The sequence below is a fragment of the Cervus elaphus genome, chromosome 4 (assembly GCF_910594005.1).
Source record: "Cervus elaphus chromosome 4, mCerEla1.1, whole genome shotgun sequence".
Classification (NCBI taxonomy): domain Eukaryota; kingdom Metazoa; phylum Chordata; class Mammalia; order Artiodactyla; family Cervidae; genus Cervus; species Cervus elaphus.
In genome coordinates this window covers 15,890,973-15,916,139 of record NC_057818.1, presented here as the reverse complement: position 1 = coordinate 15,916,139, position 25,167 = coordinate 15,890,973, and the positions used below count along the sequence as shown (strand labels likewise).

Here is a 25,167-nt window from a genome sequence, read left to right as displayed (position 1 = left end):
TGAGGCTGCGGAGACGTTCTCTGTCTGTCGTCCAGTGGCCTGTTTGTGCTGGTCTGTGGGTTCTGTGGGGGGCAGGGTGGGGATCACTGTCGTTTCTGCACGTGGACTCTGCCAGCGGCACAGTCCTCAGTGGGAATGCAGCTCACCTGCACACAGGCTCAGCCTGTGGGGGGTCCGTGTCAGCGTCAGGCTGTCTCAGCACTGTTCTTCAGCTCTTTAAAACTGTGACATTAATTTTTTAAATTAATATTTATTTATGGAACGTGAGGTTCTCTACTTTCCTTGTTAGGTTTATTAGCAGGGTTCCTTTCTTTCTTTCTACAAGATTTTTCCCTACTTTACTCCTGCCAACGTGGGCTTCTGCACAGGGGACACTGGGGGTTTCCTGACCGTGCTCCCGACAGCAAGTCCTCCTGCTCCTCCCTGTGCCCGGGGTCACTACACAGGTGCTCAGCGGCTGGGCCTGAATCCTCACATGCCTGAGGGTTCGCCACAGTAGACCTTTACTGAAAAGTAACTATTTTACAAAAGGAAACAAGATTAATGAAGAGTGGCCTGGCTTTGTGCAGCTCAGATCCACAGGGCATGTACTAAGACGAGTTTTGAAAGTGTGGACTGGCCCTCTGCATGCCCTCCTGGTCTGGACACCATGAGATCAGGGTCCAGAACTCACGGATCTCTGAGGTGGCCATACACACTCAGAGGTGCCCACGTCTTGGAGCAAGAGGGGCGAGTGTCCCAGGGCTCCTCAGCTCAATTTTTCTCATCTTCATCTTGAGAGTAGGCAGTTTTTTTAAAATTTATCTTCTGCATAATCTTTTAAGTTTTTATGGAAACATTACTGATGAGTTCCCAGGTAGTATGGAACTTCAGCCGCTGTCCTGAGTCAGGTTCTGAGATGCCACAGTTCAGGCTGAGATGGTCCAGTTTTGTAGTAGGAAAATGGAAGAAAGCTTGGAATTCCCAGTTTCAGTTATAGACAGGAAATGTCATTTCCGGCCTCAGCCCTGGGATGTGCGGAGGCAAACCTGGGCCCCCGTGCGGTGCTGTGCCACTAGATTGTGTCAGCCAGCTACATGCCAGGGGTCCTTTGTGAACTCGTATCAGTTGACATGGAGAAAGAAGACAGGTTCTTGGGAGGCTGGTGAAGGGCAGGTTGGAGCTCCCACTCCAGATGCTTCCGAATGGTATGTCTGCAAAGCTGTTCAGAGCAGAGGCTGATTCTAATTCTGGTGAGCTGTGTGCAGAGACCCTCGTCCAGCAAGGCAGGCCCTGGGGGTGTGATCTGGTTGGTGTGACATGCTCTCTCTGACTGTGAGGATGAGGTCTGAGGAGGGCACTGCCAGGAAGACAGAGCAGACATGCTTTCCCTGTTCCTTCTGCCAAACACAGTGAACAGCCTGGATGTGACGGACGGGATGTGCAGCACTGTCCACGCCGGGCAGGCTCGGGTTGGGTTGGGTCAGTGCGGCCGCAGGCAGAAGAGACTCAGGAACAGGTGGAGAGAGAGGCTGGTGCGTGCCGGGCGGTCAGGGAGCAGCACACGGTAGTGAGACATCGAGTCGGGCAGAGCCTCCGCTGGGTTTCTGGGGAGGGTGGTGGGTGGGACTGACGAACTCCGTGGGATGCAGGGGGGGTCTCTAGTTGCCTGGTAGCTGGACTCCCACGTGAACCCCAAGGCCCTGCTGTGTTCTCTTTCGTGGGGTGTAGACAGTGCCCTGCCGGAGCTGACCACTGGGTGGTGCTTCAGGAGAAGCCCTGTCCTGGACCCTGACGTGGGAGGGGACCCCTTCAGAAAAGTCACTGCACCAGTGCATCGTGTGATGCTGACTGGAGGTGCCTGGGTTTCCTGTGGGGTCACCGAACCTTAATCCCATGTCCTCTGTTTTGAAGCAGACGGTTGATGATGAAGCGATGGCGGCGTGAATGAAGGCCCAGTGAGGAGAAACGATGCCCAAGGGTGGGTGTTCTAGAACCCCACAGCAGGAAGAGCGTTCCCTGAGCAGCGACATGGTGGAGAAGCAGCCCGGGAAAAAGGTGAGCTCCCGCGTCCGTGCAGGGTTAGACCTGGGTGTCGCCTGCCTGCCTGCCCAGGCTGCTCTGCTTGTCCCTCTGCCCTCCTTTGCCCGGTGCTGGTGTCGGGCCCGCTCTGGGGCCAGCAAGGGAGGAGCTGCTGTGGTCTGGGTGGCTGTGGACGACAGCACCAGCTTCCTCTGGAGGATGTGTTTGACAGCAGAGTGCTTTCAGCACTGGGTCCATGGACAGAAGCTGGTGCCTGTCTGAGAGACCCCATGACCCTGGGTTCTGACCTCAGCTGCGGGCAGACCAAATGTGACAGTGGCCATGTGAGTGGTCCTGACCGAGATGCTGCTGGGCAGCTGCACTCACAGCTTTGCTCAACCCAGTGTGAACAGGGAACGGGATGTCGACCTGCATCCTTGTGTCCTGTTAACGTGCTGGTGCCCTGGGCTCGGGGGTGTGCAGTGTGTGCGCCGTGTGCTCCACGCACCGTGACCCCAGGGTTCCCTCCAGGCTGGTCTGCAGAATCCCAGACTCACAGCCTTCCTGAGGGAGGGCCACCCGCGAAGGCGGTCTGTGGCCTGTGCCCTGGCTCCTGTCCAGGAGGAGGGGGCGGTGCAGATGAGCTCATGTGGAAGCTGGGTGTGGCTTGGTGCTGCTTGGTTTTTGAGCAGGTCTTGGACGAGGCCTCAGACTCCCTGCTCCTCTGAATGCTGGGAAACTGTAGGAGCGCTGGTTCTCAGGATCCACGTGCAGATGCTGAAGCCCAGAAGGGCGGTAGGGGCAGTGGTCTGCCGGATCTTAGTTCCCTGTCCAGGGGTTGAACCTGCGCCCCCTCCACTGGAAGCGCAGAGTCTTAACTTCTGGACCACCAGGGGGGTCCCCAGACAGGCTTTCTGGTGGCAGCGAAGGGTCAGGGTTTTGCCATCCTGTATGGACTCCTGTGGTCCCCGTGACCTGCGAGGCAGGTGTCGCCTGGGGACTCCTGCTTGTCTGTCAGGGCACAGAAGGAATGGAGAAAAAGCCTCAAGGAACAGACTGTGCCGAGTGTGAGCCCCTTCTGCTCCCAGTCCAGCCCGCACCCTGCCCTGCTCTGCAGGACCTGGGCCGTAGCTCCCCAAGTGCTCACCGGGCATAGCTGTGTGACAGCCACACGTGCCCACGGCAGACTCCATGGGGGAAAGGATGGGTCCGACCTTGAGGGCAATGAGCACCCAGCCGTGGGGTGGGGGTGTCTGTGGAGGAGCTCCCAGGGTGCGCAGGAAGCTGTGGGGAGTGGGCGTGAGGAGGCAAGCCCACAGCCGAGGCAGTGTGCAGTGTGTTCCTGCACGCTGTTAGTCAGCAGCTGGATACTCAAGTTTTATTGAAGCAGAAATGCACCTATCATTTCTAGAACCTGGGAGCATCATGATCGAGACCAGGTTTCACAGCACCGCCAGTGTCCTTGGGGGCCACCCCCCCCCCCCCCCCCCCGCCTGCCCCCCTCAAGCCTCTGCTCTAACCATGCCTCCCCACCCACAGGCCATGCGGATCCATGGCTGGGATTTCTGCTGCTTTCCCGTGGATAGGCCCTTGCTGTCAAGAAGGAGGCTCTCCCTCTGGGGCTGCGTGGTGTCCACTGTGTGGATGTTCAGCTCCACCTCCTTTGTGCGGATGCAGGTCTGGGATGTGAACACACGTACATTGGGTTTTCTGCAGAAGTGGCAGATACGGTTTACTGGTTGGTCAAAGTGACTGCTCCTCTGGCGGCTCAGATGGCAAAGCATCTGCCTGCAATGCGGGAGACCTGGGTTCGATCCCTGGGTTGGAAGATCCCCTGGAGAAGGAAATGGCAACCCACTCCAGTACTCTTGCCTGGGAAATCCCATGGATGGAAGAGCCTGGTAGGCTACAGTCCACGGGGTCGCAGAATTGGACACGACTGAGCAACTTCATTTTCACTTTTTAAAGTGACTGCACAGTTCTGCACCCCAGAACCTGGTCGAGGTGGACCCAGTCCATGCTGACAGTGACGTCTGTAGACAGACAGGTGTTTTCCTGTCATCTGCAGGCTCTCTGTGACCCATCTGGGCTGTTCTGTTCTGAGCTGTGAAGGAGGGTCAATGTTTACTTTCTTCCTGTGGATGTTCACCTGGTCACTGTCACTGGAAGGCTGTCTGTTCCTCCTGGGTTGTGGCGGTCAGGTGGGGCTCACTTCTGCTCTTTGCTCTGGACCTTTGGCCTTTAGCTTAGGGCCACCTGTTGTGTAATCTTGGTACCTGGTAATTTAACTTGTCCGCTTGCATTGTTCTCCAGAATTGTCCTTGTTATTCTTGCACCTTTGGTTTCCACGTACATTTTGGAAAAGCTGGTTGATGTGCTGGGCTTTGACTGCTCTGAATGTGAAGATGCATTTGGGAGATCTGCTGGGTTAATAGTGATGAACACAAGTGGCCTCCATTTTATCAGTCCTGTTTCTGTTCTCAGGGGTTTATCATATGCATAGAGGCCTTGAGCATCTTTTGTTAGGTTTATTCCTGTGTGTTTGATGTCTCTTGATATTAACACGGCATGCTTCAGCGTGACTTCCTGGTTGTCTGTAGCATGTGGGAACCGCCCACTTTCTTTCCAGCAGCTTCCCTCACCCACTTACCAATCTGAAGAATTGGACTGTATATTCCTCATGATTCTTTCAGGTGTCCAATCCTGCCATCCCTCAGGAAGATCAGGGTTTGGGGGGGGCCCTGCTCTGACTGGAGGAGCCACCCCCCAAGGCTGTTGTCCGAGTGGGAGCCCCCACCCACGTCTGTGCTGGAGTGGAGGCACCCATTTGCCTTTTGCTGGGTGACTGCTGTTTCTTCACTGTTATGAACAAAAACTAAGTCGTGTGACACGTGGCTTGTGCTGTGGACTCTGTTGGAAGCTTTGAGGGTCCCCAGCAGCCCAAGGCCAGTTGCTTAGCCTGTCCCATTGGCCTTTCTGGTGGGAGCACGGGTGTCACCTCCTGGTTTTAATTTGTGTTTTCCTGTCACCAAACACCTCTCCAAATGTGAACTGGCTATGTGGATATTTTCTTAAGTGCACACATATTCTTTTGCTTATTAAAAAGTGGTTTTGTTTTTCAGTAGTTGTGGTGATTATAGGTATTCTTGCCTTGAACTCTGTCTCAGGGGTGCACCCCATCTTCTGCAGTGGAGCCTGTGTCGAGTGGGGACACCCTTCCCACAGTGTGCTGGGGGTTGGTGTCAGGACCTCAGGCCATTTCTGCAGTTGAGAGGGTCATGATTTCTGTACTTCATTTTCTTAATGTGAATTACATTGATTTTTCAGATGTTTTGCATTTCTGAAAAATTTTGATTTAGATTATCTGTCTAAATACCAGATTCATCAGCTGGGCCAGTTTTCTTGGTGGGAAGGTGCTGAGGACATTCTGGGGCTTGGCTGGTGGGTCTGTTCTCCGGTGGGGGTGGGGTGCAGGTGGGGACAGGCGGGCCTGTGTCGGGCCTTGCCTGCTGGCCCCTCTGCACGCTCCAGATGCCCCTGCAGCTTGTGGTGTTCTCTGGCGGGACCCCTGGTCACCGAGGGTGTCTTGTTACCTCCAGAGACCGGAGGGCTGTTGGGGTCCCAGGAGACAGGGCTGTGCAGCGTTCAGGCGTCGGTGTACCCTCCCAGGATCACCTGAGGCCTCGGTGTTGCGAGGGTGGTGTGTGTGGGGAGGATTCCAGAAAGAAAGCTTGTCGCTGGGGAAGGGAGCTGCATGGCGGCAGCAGTGCTGTCTTCCATGTCAGCGCGAGCCCAATGGCCCGTGCGGCGCCCTGTGGGCCGGTGAGCCAGGCACTGCATAGTCGGAGGTGGCACCGAGTGCGCCCCGTCGCACCCCACCCCCAGGGCTCTGCGTGCCGCTCTTTCTGGGTGGGGCCTTGTGGAGTCTGAGCCCTCCACCCCTCCCGCGAGGCGGGCATCACCTCTGCTTCTGCAGACAGTGACACCAAGGCAGATGCGTGGCTGGACTTCCCAGGATGGGGCTGGAATGCGGGCTTCTGGGTCCTTAACCTGCCGAGAGGCCAGCAGGGCTGGGAGTGATGGCCACACCCGACCACCATCTGGGCCAGCTCCTGCAGTGGGGTGGGCTGCCCACCCTGGGGCCACCCGCAGGGTCACAGGCCTACAGCAAGGCCAGAGTTGACTGGAGCATGGAGCAGGCAGGGGGCTGCAGAAAGATGCACAGAAAGGGGAGCCCACTGTCTTGGGCAGACACGCTCCTGTCCAGTGGGAAGCTTTATAGCACACAGTGGGCACCATTGGTCAAGCCTCTCTGAAGGTGTGTTCGCTCACCTCCGAGTCTGTCCCAGGGGCAGTGCCATGGCTGGCGGGTAGAAGGCTCCATTACCAAATATGAGGTGTGTTCTCCTGGCACAGGAAGTCCTTGAAGATGTGAGGACGTTGAAACTTTAATTTGGGGATGGTATTTGAAGGTGTTACTTTCTTTTCCAGGACAAAGATAAGGTTTCTCTAACCAAGACCCCGAAGCTGGACCGCAGCGATGGTGGGAAGGAGGTGAGAGAGCGCGCGCCCAAGAGGAAGCTGCCCTTCACCGCGGGGGCCAATGGAGAGCAGAAGGACTCGGACACAGGTACCGCTCTTGCCCGCCCTCGAGCCTGGGCTCTGCGCTGACTCCAGGGGGTTCTTCTCGAGGGCCTGGGAGGGGTGCTGGGTGAGGCTCTTCACTGATGGTGGGGCGACTGGGAGCTGGTAGGGAAGGTTTCCTGCAGAGCATCGCCCCGACCCAGGGGCCTCCCATGTTGTCCACCGTATGTGTGTGACCACCGGCCCCTCTTCCTCTGACTCCCAGGCACCTGCACTCTGTTCAGCCTCTGGAGAGCTTTACATGAGAGGATAAACGGGTTACCCTCAGGGCTGCCAGATGTACATAAGTTAACCCAGTTGCCAAAGGGTACTGTGAAACAGGCAGAAGCAAGTTCCGTCTTCCCTCACGTGCGGTGGGAGCGCGTGCAGGAGGACCGGAGACCGCCGCGTGGTGCCCGTGCTCCCAGGTCCGTTCCATCTTGAGCTGCTCACAGGGATGTGCTAGGTCCAGGCAAGAACCTGGCCCCCCTGCTGGCCAGCTCACTCCCCTCCTCTTGGCCCAGGGGCCAGAGCCTTCCCAGCCTGCCGGTCATCTGATGGCAGACCCCGAGCCAGGGGCAGGCATGGGCGAATCCATGGCGCCACAAAGGGGTCCTGCTTCCCTCAGGATGCAGCCACGGGGGAAGGAGCAGAGGTCCTGCCAGGATGAGGTGGGGTGCAGGCCCTGCTGTGTGAGGGTTTGCGTCAGTTCACAGGACAAGGACAGGCACAGAAATGAGACAGACGTGAGAAAGTTGGGAGAAGTGGCAGAGGGAGAAGCCTGGAAGGGGCCTCTTTCCTTCTCAAGCCCCTGCACAGGTGCGCGCACCCCCCCCCCCGCCCCAGCATGTGATCCCTGGGCTCCCAGCCCTGAGTAGGCACCCAGGCTCATGGGCTGCAGGCCACTGGTGCAGGGTGGTGGGGTTGGTGGTGCCAGCTGGGGTACGACTTGGTTACCGGGAAGGTGGTCCAGCCTCCATGGGGTCCTTCACAAGGAGAGTCATGGGCATCCTCCCAGGGACCCTCTGCGTCAGGTCTGGTGCAGAGGACACAGGCCGGCCCAGACACGTGCTTAGGCTTGAGCACCTTGGCCAGTCCTGGTTTGTGCAGGGTGCAGTGTTGTTGTTTGGTTTCAGGCTTCTTGGATGCTGGGCATCTGCAGGTCAGTGTCCTCCTGCAGGGCTTTCCTGTCACTCGCAGGAAGACTGCTGCTCCAGGAGGGGGCAGCCGGGGGCTGGGATCACCTCCGCATGAGGCCTTGGGGGTGACTGTGTACAGAGGCTCAACGCAGGGCACAGCACTCGCCCTCCTCGCCCCTTCGGGGACGGGTCCTGCTGGACCAGTGACCCTTCACCAGCAGGATATGAGCTGCCTGCTGGAGCAGAGGCCTCCCCCGCCCCGCGTGACTGTGACCCCCAGGGGCCCACTGTACAGCTCTCTTAGCCATTTGGTTTGTTCATGGGGCAAACCAGACTCCAGTAATGGGGAGCGTCATGTCCTTCGGGCCAGTACTGGGCACCTCGCCTGCAGCCCTGGTCACTGACCCTGCCTGCCTTTCCCGGTGAGCAGTCATCTGGGCAGGTGGGCTGAAGTCCTCTCCACCCACCCACCCCCCCCACCGCCAGCCGCAGGCAGTGCTCGCTCCTTGGTGCGTGCCCACATCCCTCCAGCGCCCCCTGCTGGGACATGCAGCCTGGTTCTGAGCCACCAGTGGTGGCTCCTCAGCTGTGCCCCAGAGCCCCGCCCCCTGCCCCGGGGGCCAGCCTACTGAGAACATGCACCCAGGACAGTCCGGAAGGGGCATCCTCCTGCCCGCTGCCATTGCCCAGTGCCAGTCTTGGTGGGACTGAGACCTGCTTCAGATTGCTCTGCTTTTTATTTTCCCCAGAGCTTAACTCTGCACACACCTACCTGACCACCACACACCAGGCTTCCTGCTTAGTCTCATGACAGTCTCACTGCCCCTACCTGGGGACAGAGGTGGCTGCATGTGCTTCCCTGAGGGGCAGGGCCTGCTCCAGGGGGATGTGCTGGGCTCTGGGTCCTGGAGTTCTGAGAACACACCCTGCTGAGTGCTGGAGGCCACCTTTGTGACCACACAGGTGCTTGGCCACCTGCTGGGTATGGACCAAAGCAGAGTAGCACTCTGAGCGCCACCCATGCCATGACTCTGGAGTCCTCAGGACCCCAGTGAGAGCAGGACTGGTGTGGGGGTGCTGGCCAGCTCCATCTTGGGCTGAGTCTGGTGGGTGTGGCTGGGCCCACTTGTCTCTGGTCTGGGTCAGGTGGCTGCTCTGTCCACTGGTCGCCAGGGTTCGGGGATGGGGGCCTGAGGGGTGCTTGGAGGCCTCCAGATGGGCTGGACCAGCAGAGTGGAGGACCCGTCTGTGTGTTGCTGGAGTTCTGATTTCATTTTGCAGGGGTTGCTGAAGTAAAAGCTGGGGTCCGTGGTTGGGAAGCCCTGTTGTCCAGTCCCTTCATGCTGACCTTACCTCATAGATTCTGGCCTCCTTACCTGGTCCTGTGTAACACGCTCTGTCACCCTCGCCAGGAGCTGAAGAAGCCTTAGTGAGGAAGGGGAGAGAAAGACTGCCCCCACCCCCGACCCCCCTCAGGTCAGGGACTTACTGAAGGCCACATAGATCTCTTTTTCGCTGATCAGTGATGGTTAATTTTTTTTAAACAGAAAAGGAGATAGCAGGTCATCACTGCAGCCTGAGTGACAGGCCCTGTGCTGGTCTAGGGGCATTCAGAGGGCCAGAATGTAACATGGGTAGGACCCCATGTAGCCGTCACCTGACAGCATCTGTCATGTATGGACTGTGCCTAGGCTGGCTTCTTGGTCAGAAGCCTGTCTTGTGACTCTGTCCTGTGTGGTGGACTGTGTGCTCCTGAGACTAAGAGATAGGACACTGTCAGGATGCCAGGTCCTGGCACTGACCCCACCTCCTGCCTGCTGCCGAGCCCTGCGACTTCATGGGGACTGTGGATGCCTGCCCACCCTTCAGGGGGGGGTGTAGGTGGTGGTGACATCTGAGGGGGTCATCGACTCCCCACTGTTGTGCCAAACCAGTCTTCAGAGAGACCCCTCTGCTGGGAAGCCTAGGCCTGTGTGATGACGGGTACTCACCCTGTGCCCCAGACACAGGCTTCTGGTGGCAGCGACAGGCCAAGGGCAGCCTGCCTGCTGTATGATACCTTGGGCCGGAGGACGCTGTCCTTCGCCCAGGTGCCGTGAGGTCTCCCAGGCTCATGCCATCCTGCCCCTGCGGGATGGCTTCTGCTGGAAACAGCTGTTGTCCACTCTGTCTGGATAGGTGGAAGCGAGGACAGACCCCCAGGTGGCAGCAGCGGGATGGGCTGCATGGGGAAGCTGGTTCGAGGAGACCAGATGGCCTTCCGGAGAGGATGGGGCTCCCGCACTGGGAAACAGCACAGGCAGCAGGGTGTGAGCCCTCAGTGAGGCGCAGAAGGGAGCTGGGGCATCCAGCCCAGCTCTGGAAAGAGCACATGGTCGCCCAGTGGCTGTGTAGGTGTGAGAGCGGGCCCCACTCAAGAGGGTCAGGTAGACCGGGGGATGTGGAGGGGAAGGCATCTGCAGAGCTTGCCCGAAAGCCAGAGGTGGCCCTGGTTTCATAGGGAGGTCTTGTTCCCGAAACTCACTCTGCGTCCTTGCTGCCAGGATTCACTGACTCAGGGGTTCTTCTCTGCTGGATGCTGTCAGTTCTGCTGGGGTCAGGGGGCACAACTCTGCATGCCAGGTTCTGAAACAGAGGTGCTCAGGGCTGCTCTCTCCACAGCCCCAGCTGGGCAGTTGGGGGGGGGGAGCAGAGCCGTCTTCCAGTGGCCTCTTGGGGGGACACCAGCGAAGGCCTGAGGGCTGCTGGAATCCTTGCAGCTGCGGGTGGGTGATCACGTCCCAGGAAGAGATGATAAACGTGCGCTGACTTCACAGAGGACCAGCAAGGTGACCAAGCTTGAGAATCAGGGTGCTGAGTCACATAGTCACGCTTTCCTAGCGGTGAGGGGACATTCAGCTCACGAGACCACTCCCCCATCAGCCTGGGAAGGGGCAGGTGTCCAGAGAAGGGCACGGTGCCTCCAGCCCCCACACATCATCCCTGGCCTGCCCTTGCTGCTCCCACGCACCTGTCAGTGTCCACGTCTCTTAACTTGGCACCTGCCGTCTGGGCTTCCTGTAGGTTCTGCTTTGCTTCTGGGTGGATGTAGGAAACAGAACCTTAGCCGAACACGAGGAGTGGCCCACTGCCTGGGACACTTCCTCTGCTGTGTCCTCAGGGTCGTCACACAGGGCACGAAGGAGGCCTTGCTGGGGTGGATGCTTGCTGACAGGACAAAGCAGCCAGGCAGGCGGGCCCTCCTACAGCACCTGCACCCCAGCCTCCACTCCTCTGTGGCCAAGCTTCCGTGGGCGCCTACTCCATCCGGGACTCACAGCCCAGCCAGACGTGGGCTCCTCTAGATACTGGCAGCCGCCGCACCTGTAGGAAAAAAACTGCACTTCAGTGTGGAGAAGCCGGCGTCTCAGGAGATGGGACTACATTTAGGGATTCCTTTGTGATAAGCCTTGGGAAACCTCTACCTGTGGGGTGAGACCTCCTCACACAGGGCACGTGAGGACTCCTGCTGCGGGTGCCTCAGCTCTCCTATCCCTGAGGGTGGGGGGCCTGCCTGCCATGTGCTCAGTCTACCCATGGGTGGCCTTCGTTCTTCCTGAGACCGCAGGCCTGGGTCTCCGGGGCCCTGCCCTGCAGCTGGGGTCAGTCTCTGGGCAGCAGGTGGAGCCCTCGAGGCGCACCCTGGCCCTGGGTGTCACTGCCTGCACAGCGACTGGAGGAGCGTCGGCTGTGGCCCTTCTGCTGGTTCCTCTGCTGTCTTACAATCACGGGCATGGCATGTCTGTCCCGAGACCTCTGTGCAGCGGAAGAGGAGTGCTGCTGGTCTGCTTGCTTCTACCCCAGGGTGACCTCGTGGACTTGGCAGGGCAGCCTGGTGGGAGGCTGTGCTTCTGTCCTTGTGTCCGGGGAATTCATGTCTGCATTGTCCCTGGGCAGGAGCCCTTGGGAGGCCACACACCCCCGACTGTCTGAGGCCCTTCCACATTGCGAGGCTGTGCCCAGACAGATCTGCGTGACCGCTCACCTGTGGCGTAGCTTCTGGGCTGGGCCCTGCGGCTTGACTGCCATCCTATCATGGCTTCATTTCTCAGGACTCCTTGGAGCCACCAGGTTCCTGCTCTGCCAGCCGCGTCTGGTGCAAGGGCCTCTGCGGCTAGGGCCCCTGTGCCGCCACCTCCTTACTGCCTTCACAGCTTATGGGGGAGCAGGGCTCTTGGTCAACGATAAGGAGCATCTTTTCTGAATTTCCTTCCTTGGGCCTGTGCCTTGGGGGTAGGTTAAAAATCAGTAGTTGGTGGGGTGGCTTGAGGGGTGATCACGTAAGACACAGATTAGCACTGTCAGCAAGTCACAGCTATAGTTTTTATAAACAAGCAGTTTAAGGAAATAGCAGTGAAAACTCTTAAGAAAATGGAAAGTGATATGCTTGCGGGGCCTGATGTGGTGAGCGGTCCAGGTATGTGGTTCTGGGAGTGGAGACGTTGCCTCTCTCTGGGGTCTGACCCAGCCCAGGGGTGCAGGGAGAACCTCTCGAGCGTGGCCCCTGTGGTGACCTTGTGGTCTGCACCCCATGACCTAGGACACCCCACACAGGGGCTCTCCCAGAACACACAGGGCTGCAGGGGAGGGATCTGAGACTTGGTGGATCCCCAGTTCCCATGAGCTTTTTTTGGGCTCCTGATCCCAGGAGTCGGAGTGTTTTTCTATCACCCCTGCCCCGTGAGAGACACGGGCACTGTGGCTGTCTGCGGCCAACAGGGTGTGTGTGAGGGGCCTGAGGAGCGCAGCGTGCTTGTCGTGAGGAGGCTGAGGGGGCGCCGGGCTGGCCCCGTATCTTGTTAGTGCTCTGTGTTGATGCCTTTAGATGCCTCCAGCTCAGTCCACGCCGTGGTACTGCAAGGCTGGTTCGCTCCTCGAAGCGCCATGGCATGAGATGGAGGCTCCTAGAAGCAAGAAGAAAGGTACAGTACCGCCCAGTCAGCCTTGACCTCTCCATGGGTCTCTAAACTGTGTTTGCATTTTACATCTGAACTGTCTCGGAGGCGGGTGGGGCGGAGGCCCTGGACCACAGGCGCGAGCAGTTGCTAGACCGAGGCCCGTCCTGTGTGAGCGGGGACTCGGGTTGGCCGTCCCGCCGCCTGGCGTGCAGGGAACGGTCTGGGGAGGCACCTGGAGCAGTGGATGGTCGGTGGGGGCCAGGCTTGGCTTCAGTGGCTGGTGACGAGGTGTTGGAATTGTGTCCCCAGCACAGTTACTGCCGGAAGAGGTGATGCCGGGCGGCCTGCGTGCCGCCAGCTGTCCCTTCCCTTCCCGCGCGGCCAGGTGAGGCTCCGGGGTCGAGGGCGCCGTGGCATGAAGTGTCCCCTCTCTCCCCCACGCCTCACAGAGAAGCAGGGTCCTGAGCGGAAGCGGATCAGGAAGGAGCCCGTCACCCGCAAGGCCGGGCTGCTCTTCGGCATGGGGCTGTCTGGGATCCGCGCTGGCTACCCTCTCTCCGAGCGCCAGCAGGTGGCTCTGCTCATGCAGATGACAGCCGAGGAATCCGCTAACAGCCCAGGTGAGCCCGGGGGGTCCAGGGCTGGGGGGGCCCAGCCCCAAGGGTTCCACCTGCTAACCTCCGCCATCCTCTGCTTGGCCGGCAGTGGACATGACACCAAAGCACCCCTCCCAGTCGACAGTCTGTCAGAAGGGGACGCCCAACTCTGCCTCAAAAACCAAAGATAAAGTGAACAAGAGGAACGAGCGTGGGGAGACCCGCCTGCACCGGGCGGCCATCCGGGGGGATGCCCGGCGCATCAAGGAGCTCATCAGCGAGGGGGCGGACGTCAATGTCAAGGACTTTGCGGGTGAGCGCTCGGAGGGTAGGACCAGGGCAGACTCTCTGACACGGCACCCTCTTCTCTTGCCTGTGCACCCAGAGCTGCCTTCTCAGGAGGCCTGGGACCCCAGGACCCCTGCCGAGCGGGACCCCCATGTGTCTGATTCAAACCTAACTTAGGAATACTGATATTTTTAAGAGGTGCTAACTTGAATTTTTCCAAAACCCTGGGACCAGTCCCTGGGGTGGTCACTCCCTGGGAGGCCTCGGCGCTTGCTGCACGGAGGCCTGTCCAAACCCACGGTCTGCTCTGCTTTCCTGTGTGATGATACTGCTCATCTGTCTGGACCCTTCACAGCTTCCTAGTCTGTAGGGTTAACCGCTAGCGGTCATGGGCAACCCAGAGGTGCCCCAGGAAAGAACACCCAGGCTGGGCGCCTGTCCTTAGAGTCTCCTGTGCCGCCCAAGGTGGAAGTGGCCTTGAAGGTTAAGTCACATACGTGCTGAGTGTCTGTTTCCAGGCTGGACGGCATTGCATGAGGCCTGTAACCGGGGCTACTATGATGTCGCGAAGCAGCTGCTGGCCGCGGGCGCGGAGGTGAACACCAAGGGCCTGGATGATGATACACCCTTGCATGATGCCGCCAACAATGGGCACTACAAGGTGGGTGCCTCCCCACAGACCCCTGGGTGGGCCTGCTGCAGCTTCTTGATCTCTCTCTTTCCTGGTGGCAGGGCGACTAGGAAGTGAGTCTTTGACCACCCCCCACCCCTGCTCTGGCCACGCAGGTATGGTTGGATGTTAGAAGGTTGAGTGGCCAGCCCCAGAGCAGGAGCTCTGTCTGTCCTCATACCTGTGCTGTCAGACCAGGCACGTTGGACAGGTGCAGCCACACAGGGTGACCTGTGTGACCAGCCCAGGAGCCATGAGCATCTGGGGTGCCAGCCCTCAGGTCCAACACTGGAGACACACGTGTAGGTGAGGGTCTGGCCACGTCCACACCACAATGTCCTGAAAAGGCCCCTGTCTAGAGATGGGAGGCAAGCGTAATGACGTGTGACATCTGGTCTTTTGTGGTGGCCCCGCTGGTCACTGGTGGCAGGTGCCAGGCAACCAGCAGCTCGGCCAGGGGGATGGACATAATGGGACAATAACACGTGGGTGCCAGGAGAGATGGGAAGGGTTTTGGGCTCGAGATGCCAAAGCTCCTGTGGACACTGAAGCGCTGAGGTCAGGAATTAGGTAACCTTTTAGGGAAGATGAGAGGGGTTTGTTTTTCTTTCTTAAGAGCCCTTTTAGAGAAATAGGCTGAGAAATTCATGAACTATCAAAGGATTTGGTAAAAATATCCCCGGGGCAGTGGGCAGGTATACATGCAACGAGGCCTGTGGACGGGGGACCTCCGCAGAGGGGAGCTGGAAGACCAGGAGATGGGAAGTGACCCTGGACTGTACAGGGGGACAAGGGTGTGTACAGCAGAGACCCTTTCTCCATGTAAAGGGGGCTGGCCTGCATTGCCAAGTCTTACAGGGAGGGACCACAGCGCTGGGAACATGGTGGCCTCCAGCGGCTGGGGTGGCTGGCCCTTGGCTGGCAGACAGCAAGGACACAGCCCTGGAGCCCAGCCTCTGGCCCCAGGGTTGTCCACGGTCCCAGAGGGCAGGGGAGCCCCTGCAGTGGAAACACAGCTGCTGCTCTCCCTGTCCTGTCTGCCAGCCATCTCCGGGAGGCCACTGGAGTGAGGACTGCAACGGAGCAGTGGTTTCCTGATGCATCTGACCACTGTCTGGTCGCTGTTGGGTGTGCAGTAGTAGTGTCTGTGAACAACCTGCACTTGTTCGTCAAGACAGATACATCAACTAGGGGACTTGCCTGGTGGTCTGGTGGTTAAGATTTTGCTTTCCAGTGCAGCGGACACCACTTCAGCCCCTGGTCAGGGAGTGAAGATTCCACATGCCTCACAGCCTAGAAAAACACACACAGAAGCAAATCTTAACAAATTCAACAAAGACTTTAAAAAAGGTCCACATCAAAAAAGAGTGTAAAACATTAACTACACCCCAGTTAAAAAATACGTTATTCCAAGACTTGCCTGGAGGTCCAGTGCCAAGGACTCCACACTTCCTCTGCAGGAGGCACGAGTTCCACCCCTAGTCAGGGAACTAAGATCCCAAATGAGCCATGGCAGGGCCTTAAAGAAAGGAGAGAAATACATTATTACTAAAAATGTAACTATCATCTGCAGCCAGTCATCTTTTTGCTGGTAGAGGGTTGAAATATCCTGACAATCACCAAAATGTAACAGAGACACCAAGGAAGCAAATGCCTTCAGGGAAATGGTGCCGATAGACTTGCTGGGTACAGGGAGGGTTGGCACAGACCTTCATCTCTATAAAGTATGACAAATCAACGTCTGCCTGTCCTTGGGTTCAGTGGTCCTGGGCACAGACTAGAAACAGGTGATCTTACTTTTAAAATAAAAAACATGAAATAGACCTGCTTGTGGAGGCTTGGTCTTTGTTTTCCCTACTCTGTAACAGCCCCCCCCCCCCCCCCCACCCCCAGTACACAATTTTCATCCAAATACCAGGAGCCTGTGTGATGGGTCTGTGGTAGGGAGCGGCCTGGTGGGTAGCACACACAGCCTGTAGCCCTCAGCCTGGTCCTGCCCAGACCCTATGACCAGGCACTGGTGTGGTGGCCGCTCCACCTTCCTCACGTCCCTGATGTGCCTCTCGCTGCTACACAGGTGGTGAAGCTGCTGCTCCGGTATGGAGGGAACCCTCAGCAGAGCAACAGGAAGGGCGAGACACCGCTGAAGGTGGCCAGCTCCCCGACCATGGTGAACCTGCTTCTGGGCAAGGGCACCTACACGTCTAGTGAGGAGAGCTCAGCTGGTCAGTGCTGTGGGGGGGAGCAGGGAAACGGGGGGGCAGGACAGGTAGTTCCACTGCAGGCAGCCTGCTTGGATGCCTGGCGCTGATGGGAGCTTCCGGACTGTGAGGGCACCCCACCCTGGATAGGGGCTCTTGTGCGAGATCTCCAGCCCCTTGTCTGTGCAGACCCCTGTCTGGCCACTCGGCCCAGGGCCAGCCTCAGTCACGTTACTGAAGTTCTGGGCTTGTCTACCACTGCCCCTGCCTGAACAGCTCCTGACGCCTTTCTCCCTGTTCCTGCAGAGAGCTCCGAGGAGGAGGAGGAGGACGCCCCATCATTCGCACCTTCCAGCTCGGTCGATGGCAATAACACAGACTCTGAGTTTGAGAAGGGCCTAAAGCACAAGGCCAAGAATCCGGAGCCACAGAAAACCGTGACCCCGGTCAAGGACGAGTATGAGTTTGACGAGGACGACGAGCAGGACAGAACCCCCCCAGTGGACGACAAACACTTACTGAAAAAGGACTACAGAAGAGAGGCCAAGTCAAATAGTTTTATTTCTATACCCAAGATGGAAGTGAAAAGCTACACTAAAAACAGCACGATTGCACCAAAGAAGGCGTCTCATCGCATCCTGTCGGACACGTCTGACGAGGAGGACGTCGGCGTCGCCGTGGGGGCGGGGGAGAAGCTGAGACTCTCAGCCCACACCATGCTGCCCGGCAACAAGACCCGGGAGCCTTCGAACTGCAAGCAGCAGAAGGAAAGAAATAAAGTGAAAAAGAAGCGAAAGAAAGAAATAAAGGGCAAAGAAGTACGGTTTGGGAAGAGGGGTGACACGTTCTGCTCGTCTGAGTCTGAGAGCGAGTCCTCGGAGAGCGGCGAGGATGGTGGGGACTCGGCGGGGAGCCCGGGCTGCCTCAAGGAGTCCCCGCTGGTGCTGAAGGACCCCGCCCTGTTCAGCTCCTTGTCTGCCTCCTCCACCTCATCCCACGGCAGCTCCACTGCCCAGAAGCATAACACCGGCCACGCGGACCCACACGCCAAGCACTGGCGGACAGACAATTGGAAAACCATTTCCTCCCCTGCCTGGTCCGAGGTCAGCTCCTTGTCAGACTCCACCAGGACAAGACTGAGCAGTGAGTCTGACGGCTCCTCCGAAGGCTCCAGCGTGGAGTCACTGAAGCCAGTCAGGAAGAGGCAGGAGCACAAGAAGAGGGCCGGCCTGCAGGGCGCACTGCCTGACAGGAAGAACTCCTTCCTCCCTAGCGGGGACGGCGCCATCCCCAAGCTGGACAAGGAGGGCAAAGTTGTCAAGAAACACAAGACTAAACACAAACACAAAAGCAAGGAGAAGGGGTTGTGCTCTGTCAGCCAGGAGCTGAAGCTGAAGAGCTTTACCTACGAGTACGAGGACTCGAAGCAGAGGGCAGACAAGGCCATCCTTCTGGATGACGTGTCCGCTGAGAACAAGCTGAAGGGCCTGAAGCATGAGAGAGACCACTGCAAGAAAGAGGAGAAGCTCAGCAAGATGAAGTCAGAAGAGAAAGACTGGCTCTTTAAGGACGAGATGATCAAGGTCTCCAGAGAGGAGAAGTCGCTGAAGAGAATCAGGGACCTGAACAAGGACGGGGGCAGGGCCTTCCGGGAGGAGAAGGACCGTTCAAACAAGGCCGAGAAGGAGAGGCTGCTGAAGGAAAAGTCTCCTAAAGAGGAGAAGCTGCGACTCTACAAAGAGGAAAGAAAGAAGAAGTCCAAAGACAGGCCCTCAAAGTTAGAGAAAAAGAATGACTTTAAGGAGGAAAAAATTCCCAAAGAGAAGGAGAAGATCTTCAAGGAGGATAAAGAAAAACTCAGAAAAGAAAAAGGGTATCGGGAGGACTCTGCTTTTGACGAGTACTGTAACAAAAGTCAGTTTCTGGAAAACGAAGACACCAAGTTCAGTCTCTCTGATGACCAGCAGGATCGCTGGTTCTCGGACCTGTCAGATTCCTCCTTCGATTTCAAAGGGGAAGACAGCTGGGACTCCCCAGTGACAGACTACAGGGACATGAAGAGCGACTCTGTGGCCAGGCTGATCCTGGAGACGGTAAAGGAGGACAGCAAGGAGAAGAGGCGGGAGAGCAAGGCCCGGGAGAAGCGCGGTGACAGAGACGTCTTCTCTCGGAAGAAGGACAGGGATGGCCTGGAGCGGCGGCGAGAGCATGTGGCTGACAGGCACAGGGCTGTCCCCAGCTTTCTCTGTGAGAAGGACAAACGGCGGCGCGAGTCCACCGAGGGCAGCCGGGACCGCAAGGAGCCCCCGGAGGCTGCTAAGGAGCGGAGAGATGGCCGCGTGAAGTCCGAGGAGGCGCACAGGGAGGACCTGAAAGAGTATGGCTGTGACTTTGGGAAGAGCCTGGAACCCTGGGAGAGGCACCACCCAGGGAGGGAGAAGGAGAAGAAGGAGAAGCTGAAGCTGGAGAAGCACAAGGAGAAGTCCAGCGACAAGGACAAAAGCGAAAAACTCATCCTTGAGAAATGTCAGAGGGACAGAGAGTTTGATAAGTGTTTTAAAGAGAAAAAGGATGCCAAGGAAAAGCATAAAGACGTGCACAGCAAAGACAAGGAGAGGAAGGCATCCCTTGACCAAGGCAGAGACAAACGGGAGAAGGCCTTCCCTGGAATACTCTCTGAGGACTTCTCTGAAAAAAAAGACGAGAAAAAGGGCAAAGAGAAGAGCTGGTATATTGCAGATATCTTCACAGATGAGAGTGAAGATGAAAAAGACGACTACACAGCCAGCGGATTCAAAGTTGGGGAGGCGAGTGAGGGGCGAGGGGACGGCCCCCCAGAGAGGGAGGACGGGCGGGAGGTGCACCCCCCCGACCGACACCGGAAGCACTCAGCCGACAGGCAACCCCATGCTGAGAAGCAGAAGGACAAAGAGATGAGGGAGAAGAAGAAGGAGAAGGGGGCCACAGACGGGGGGAAGGACAGGAGGGAGAAGACCTTTGAGAAGCACAAGGAGAAGAAGGACAGGAAGGACCGCACGTCTGTGGACTCCGTGCAGGACAAGAGGAGCAAGCAGAAGCCGCCCGAGAAGGGGGAGAAAAGGCCCCCTGTGGAGGACAAGACCAAGACCAGGCACCGGGAGAGGCCGGACCGAGAGCAGGGCCGTGAGAGGAAGGCCAGCAAGGGCACCGAGGCGGAAAAGAGCCTGCTGGAGCGGCTGGAGGAGGAGGCCCTGCAGGACTTCCGGGAGGACTCCAATGACAAGGCCAGCGAGGCATCCTCCGACGGCTTCCCCGACCGCGGCCAGGACCCCAGCCTCAGCGCCCTCCTGGACGTGTCCTTCCCGGAGCCCCCAGAGGAGCGGGTGCGGGAGAGGGAGCGGCACCGGCACGCCTCATCATCCTCCAAGAAGAGCCACGATCGAGAGCGGGGCAAGAAGGACAAGCTCGAGAAGAAGGACAAGAGCGATGACTATAAGGACATAAGCAGCCGGAAGGACGCCAGCCAGTACGAGAAGGAGCTCCTGGACAGCGATGCTTACGGCACCTCCTACGGCTCCAAAGCTGACGCAGAGGATGAGCTGGATAAAGCCCTTGAGTTGTTTTCTACTGAAAAGAAGGAGAAAAACGATCCTGAACGAGAACCCCCCAAGAAGGTGGAGAAGGAGCTGCGGCCTTATGGCTCCAGCGCCCTCAGCCTCCTGAAGGAGAAGCGGCGGCGGGAGAAGCACCGCGAGCGGTGGCGGGAGGACAAGGAGCGGCACCGGGAGCGGCACCATCGCGAGGAGCCCAAGCCCCTGGCCAGGGACACCGCCCCCGGCGCCTTCCGAGACAAGGCCAAGGACGAGGGTGGGAAGCTTGGCGAGGCCAGGCTGAAGGAGAAGATCAAGGAGAATCCTGAGAAGGAGAAGGGTGACCCCACGAAGCTCAGCAATGGAAATGACAAGCTGCTCCCGACCAGAGACCCGGGCAAGAAAGATGTGAGACCCCGGGAGAAGCTTCTGGGCGACGGGGACCTGATGATGACCAGCTTCGAGCGGATGCTGTCCCAGAAGGACCTGGAGATCGAGGAGCGGCACAAGCGGCACAAGGAGAGGATGAGGCAGATGGAGAAGCTGCGGCACCGCTCCGGGGACCCCAAACTCAAGGAGAAGGCGCGGCCCGCCGAGGACGCGCGCAAGAAGAGTCTGGACGGCCCGCCCAAGAAGCCGCCTGGTCCCGACCTTGCCCCAAAGGACAGAAAACCTAAGGAGTCTGCTCCTCCTGCCTCTGCCGCCGAGAACAAGCCCCACCCAGGACTAGCAGTGGACCCCCGGGACTGGCTGGCGGGACCCCACATGAAAGAGGTCTTGCCTGCATCCCCCAGGCCTGACCATGGCCGGCCCACTGGGGTCCCCACCCCTGCCTCGGTAGTGTCCTGCCCCAGCTACGAGGAGGCCATGCACACACCCCGGACCCCGTCCTGCAGCGCTGACGACTACCCCGACCTCATGTTTGACTGCACGGACCCCCAGCCGATGTCCAGCACCTCCGCCAGCGCCTGCTCACCCTCTTTCTTTGACAGGTTCTCCGTGGCCACAAGTGGGATTTCAGAGACCCCGGGCCAGACACCAACGAGGCCACTGTGCACGAACCTTTACCGCTCGGTCTCCGTGGACGTCAGGAGGACCCCCGAGGAGGAGTTTGGCCTCGGGGACAAGCTGTTCAGACAGCAGAGCGTCCCCGCTGCACCCAGCTACAGCTCGCCAGGGCAGCACCCCGAGGACAAAGCCCCTGGCCCCCCAGCACCTGCGGAGAAGTTCGCCTGCCTGTCTCCAGGGTATTACTCCCCGGACTACGGCATGCCCTCCCCCAAAGTCGACGCCTTGCACTGCCCGCCTGCGGCCACAGTCAACCTCACCCCCTCCCCAGAGGGCGCCTTCGTTAGTTTACAAGCCAAGTCCCCCCCTTCACACAGAGATGAGCTTTTGGCCCCGTCCATGGAGGGGGCCCTCCCCCCTGACCTTGGCATTCCCCTGGATGCCACGGAGGACCAGCAGGCCACTGCAGCTATCATCCCCCCAGAGCCCAGCTTCCTGGAGCCCCTGGATGAGGGCCCTTTCAGCACGGTCATCACAGAGGAGCCAGTCGAATGGGCGCATCCTGCTGCTGCAGAGCAGGGCCTGCCCCCTGGCCTTATTGGGGGTGCTCCTGGTGACACAGCCAGTTGGCCTGTGGGGTCGGACCTCCTACTTAAGTCCCCACAGAGGTTCCCAGAGTCCCCGAAACATTTCTGCCCGGCCGAGTCGCTCCATCCTGAGCCCCCTTACCCGGCATCCCCCGTCTCATACCCTTTGCCGGTCCCCGAGCCGGGACTGGAAGCTAAGGACGAGGCCGAGGGAGCAGTCCCAGCTGCAGTGAACACTTCCGAGGAGTCGGCCGCGTTCGCCCCTCCCTCTCGGCTGGAGTCCTTCTTCAGTAACTGCAAGCCCCTTCCGGACACGCCCCCTGACGCGCCCCCAGAGCCTGCGTGTGTGACGGCTGTGGCTCAGGTGGACGCACTGGGGCCTCTGGAGAATAACTTCCTGGAAGGGGGTCACAACCTGTCGGCGCTCGGCCAGGTGGAGCCGGTGCCCTGGCCCGGTGCCTTCCCCGCTGCCGAGGACGACCTCGACCTGGGGCCTTTCTCACTGCCAGAGCTCCCTCTCCAGACCAAGGATGTTCCTGACGTGGAAGCAGAGCCTGTGCAAGAGTCTCCTCTCGTTCCTCCAGAGAACACCCCCTTGGGGGCCCCTGTGCTCCCAGGCGGCGGGGAGCCCACTGGGGCAGCTGCTGACCAACAGCTGGTGTCGCCTCCTGACCAGGTGGCCACCCGGCTCCCCACCGAAGCCGCAACGGAGCCCCCGGAGGAGCCGAAGCCAGCAGTGCTGCCTGAGGCCACGGCAGAGGCAGGGTCCAGGCCAGAGGGGAGGGCGCCCGAGGACTCCCACCCTGGTTCAGGGCTCACACCAGCCCTCTCAGAGCAGCGTCCACCAGGGAGTGGAGGTGAGGAGGCTGAGGGCCAAGACTCCTCGGCCTCGCCCCACAGCGCCCCTGATGCCCCCGTGGATGGCTCGGCTCAGGCCCACGTGGCAGATGGGGCTGGCCCTCAGGACAGTGCCGGGCTCGAGGGGCCCCCTGACGGCGTCCAGCCTGAATCCACCGAACCAGAACCTAAACCGATGGCCGAGGCCCCGAAGGCACCCAAAGTGGAGGAGATCCCTCAGCGCATGACCAGGACCCGCGCCCAGATGCTGGCCAACCAGCACAAGCAGAGCTCACCGCCCACTGAAAAGGAGCCCACGCCCACCCCCAGGGCCAAGGGTCGAGGCTCTGAGGATGACGACCCCCAGGCCCAGCACCCACGCAAACGCCGCTTCCAGCGCTCCAGCCAGCAGCTGGCCCAGCAGATGCACACGTCCACGCGGCAGACACGTGAGGTGATCCAGCAGACGCTGGCCGCCATCGTGGACGCCATCAAGCTGGACGCCATTGAGCCTTACCACAGCGACAGGTCCAACCCATACTTTGAGTACCTGCAGATCCGGAAGAAGATCGAGGAGAAGCGCAAAATCCTGTGCTACATCAGCCCGCAGGCGCCGCAGTGCTACGCCGAGTACGTCACCTACACCGGCTCCTACCTCCTGGACGGCAAGCCACTCAGCAAGCTGCACATCCCCGTGGTGAGTGCCCACCCAGGAGGCGGGGAGCAGCCCCCTCCACACTGGCCTCTGCCACTCACCGTCTGCCCACGACACTGCCCAGTGTCGCCTCCTGCCCCGCAGCCACCAGGTCACCTTGTGCTTGGACCCCGGCCCACTCGCCTCAGGCACGCCCAACCCCCTCTGCGGCCCTTCCCACAGCATGAGGCCTCTACAGAACCTGGCCCTAGACCTCTCTTCCCCCCAGGGGCCCGAGGGCGCTGCTCCTGCCTCCTTGAAGCAGGTCCCCACCCAGCAGGCCTGCCAGACACAGGCCCCCACCCTGCCTGTCGGCCGTCTGCTCACATGCCCCATGCTCCCTTGTGCCATGGTTCACCCCACATTCGTGCAGCTGTGACCATCCAAGCCCCGCCATGCACACCCCCTGTCCCATCCTCATACTTGCATCTGGGCAGTGGGCAGGTCCTGCCACAAGGACCTCTGGGGAAGCGTGTCCTCCAAGTTCGGCTGTCCCCCCACCCCCTACCCAGGAGCAGGCACGGGGCTCGTGGCCAGGAGAGCCCCGCTGGGCCACCTCTCTTCACCCGTAGCCAGAGCCTGGCCGCTCGAGCTTCGCAATGCTCCCCAGGCGCCACCTGTTCACACGTGTGCACTACATCGACACCACCCCCACCTCTGCGGAAAACCCAGCTTTCCTCTTGTTCTGTCCATCAGGCTCAAGGCTGGCCATGTCCCACATGTGCGGCCTATCCCCAGACAGACGGGGCCTGAGGCACTAGGTTCAGGAACCTGTCCTGGGATCTCTGTTCAGGGAGAGGGACTTTCTGCTGTTTGTCTGTAGAAAACTCGGAACTAGAAAACCGGCAACAGCTGAGGGCGCTGTGCCCCTGCCACCCGAGTTCACCCACAGTAGACTGCCCCGCAGCTGGGCCTGGGCTTCCACCCTCAGGAGCAGGAGGAGGGGTTCTCAGGGCCGAGACCCCGACAGAGACATCTGCCAGGTGCCCTGGGCCCTGAGGGGGCAGGCAGGCAGCTGAAGAGACCCAGCTGGGTTTCTCTTTTCAAGTTTTGAGCCTATTTTAAACCAAAAGATTGGAAGACAGCACATACCTCAAGTGTGGGCCTCAAGTGCAGTCTGTCTGCAGCTGGGGGCTGTTCCTCCCTCCTGCCCCCTCCAGCCTGTGGTCATGGCTGCACATTTCCTGTGTGACTCAGAAGCACTGGCTTCTCCCTGGGAGGTCGCCACTGGCATCCATGGGCTCCTCTGGCCTGGCGATGTCTCTTCCAAGGTAGCCGGGTGAGCCCTACACCCTGGAGATGGGCAGGCCCACTGTCCTGTCTGTGTTGCCTCTGGGCAGCAGCGTCCCAGTGGGCCTCATATCAACTTGGGGTGCGTGAAGCCTGTGGTAAACAGAGGACCCTGCCAGTCCTCTGTCCCCTCACCGTACCAGGGTAGTGATGCAGACACCCGGTTCTTGGCTTCCCTTGCCTCCTCCCCCGCCCTCTTCACAGGTGCCTGCAACTCCCTCGGGGGAGGGGGGCTCACTCACCTGCTCTCAGGGACAAAGCATCCAGCTGCTGCGGGCTCCTGGCTTGGTATCATGGGACTGTGGTCCTCAGGGTGAGTGGGGCTGGGGCAGCTCCCGGCCCCTGGTGAGCCCGTCTCTCCTGTGACCACAGATCGCGCCCCCACCCTCACTGGCAGAGCCCCTGAAGGAGCTGTTCAAGCAGCAGGAGGCCGTGCGGGGGAAGCTTCGCCTGCAGCACAGCATCGAGCGGGTGAGTATGCGGCCATGGGCCTGGGGCACCCGGCTCCCACCCTCTCAGCTTACTGGCCCCTCTTCTTCAGGAAAAGCTGATCGTCTCCTGCGAACAGGAGATCCTACGAGTCCACTGCCGGGCGGCGAGGACCATCGCGAACCAGGCGGTGCCGTTCAGTGCTTGCACCATGCTGCTGGACTCGGAGGTGTACAACATGCCGCTGGAGAGCCAGGTGGGGCGTGGGCTGGGCATCTGCCGACCATTTCCTCTGAGG

The 25,167-nt window shown here is 59.5% G+C and overlaps 1 protein-coding gene and 1 long non-coding RNA gene across 6 annotated transcripts in view; one reads left to right on the top strand and one right to left on the bottom strand.

Annotated features, from left to right (window-relative positions):
* ANKRD11 (ankyrin repeat domain 11) overlaps positions 1 to 25,167 on the top strand; it is a 119,495-nt gene that overhangs the window by 90,171 nt on the left and 4,157 nt on the right. For 3 of the 5 annotated variants that reach the window (XM_043898304.1, XM_043898302.1, XM_043898305.1), the window contains 9 exons: positions 1,897 to 2,037; positions 6,493 to 6,631; positions 13,150 to 13,320; positions 13,406 to 13,609; positions 14,103 to 14,245; positions 16,332 to 16,479; positions 16,762 to 23,153; positions 24,813 to 24,911; positions 24,982 to 25,125. In XM_043898304.1, coding sequence (XP_043754239.1) covers positions 1,951 to 2,037; positions 6,493 to 6,631; positions 13,150 to 13,320; positions 13,406 to 13,609; positions 14,103 to 14,245; positions 16,332 to 16,479; positions 16,762 to 23,153; positions 24,813 to 24,911; positions 24,982 to 25,125 — 7,527 coding nt within the window. In that variant the 5' untranslated portion in view covers positions 1,897 to 1,950. Of the gene's footprint in view, positions 1 to 1,893; positions 2,038 to 6,492; positions 6,632 to 12,627; positions 12,725 to 13,149; positions 13,321 to 13,405; positions 13,610 to 14,102; positions 14,246 to 16,331; positions 16,480 to 16,761; positions 23,154 to 24,812; positions 24,912 to 24,981; positions 25,126 to 25,167 lie in introns of all 5 variants that reach the window. The other 2 variants (XM_043898306.1, XM_043898303.1) reach the window with 2 other exon arrangements.
* LOC122691647 lies at positions 15,673 to 24,804 on the bottom strand. Its single transcript, XR_006340472.1, has 3 exons — positions 24,683 to 24,804; positions 24,243 to 24,443; positions 15,673 to 15,773 (listed from the first exon to the last, which is right to left on the bottom strand). It is a non-coding gene; the product is annotated as an uncharacterized LOC122691647 (long non-coding RNA).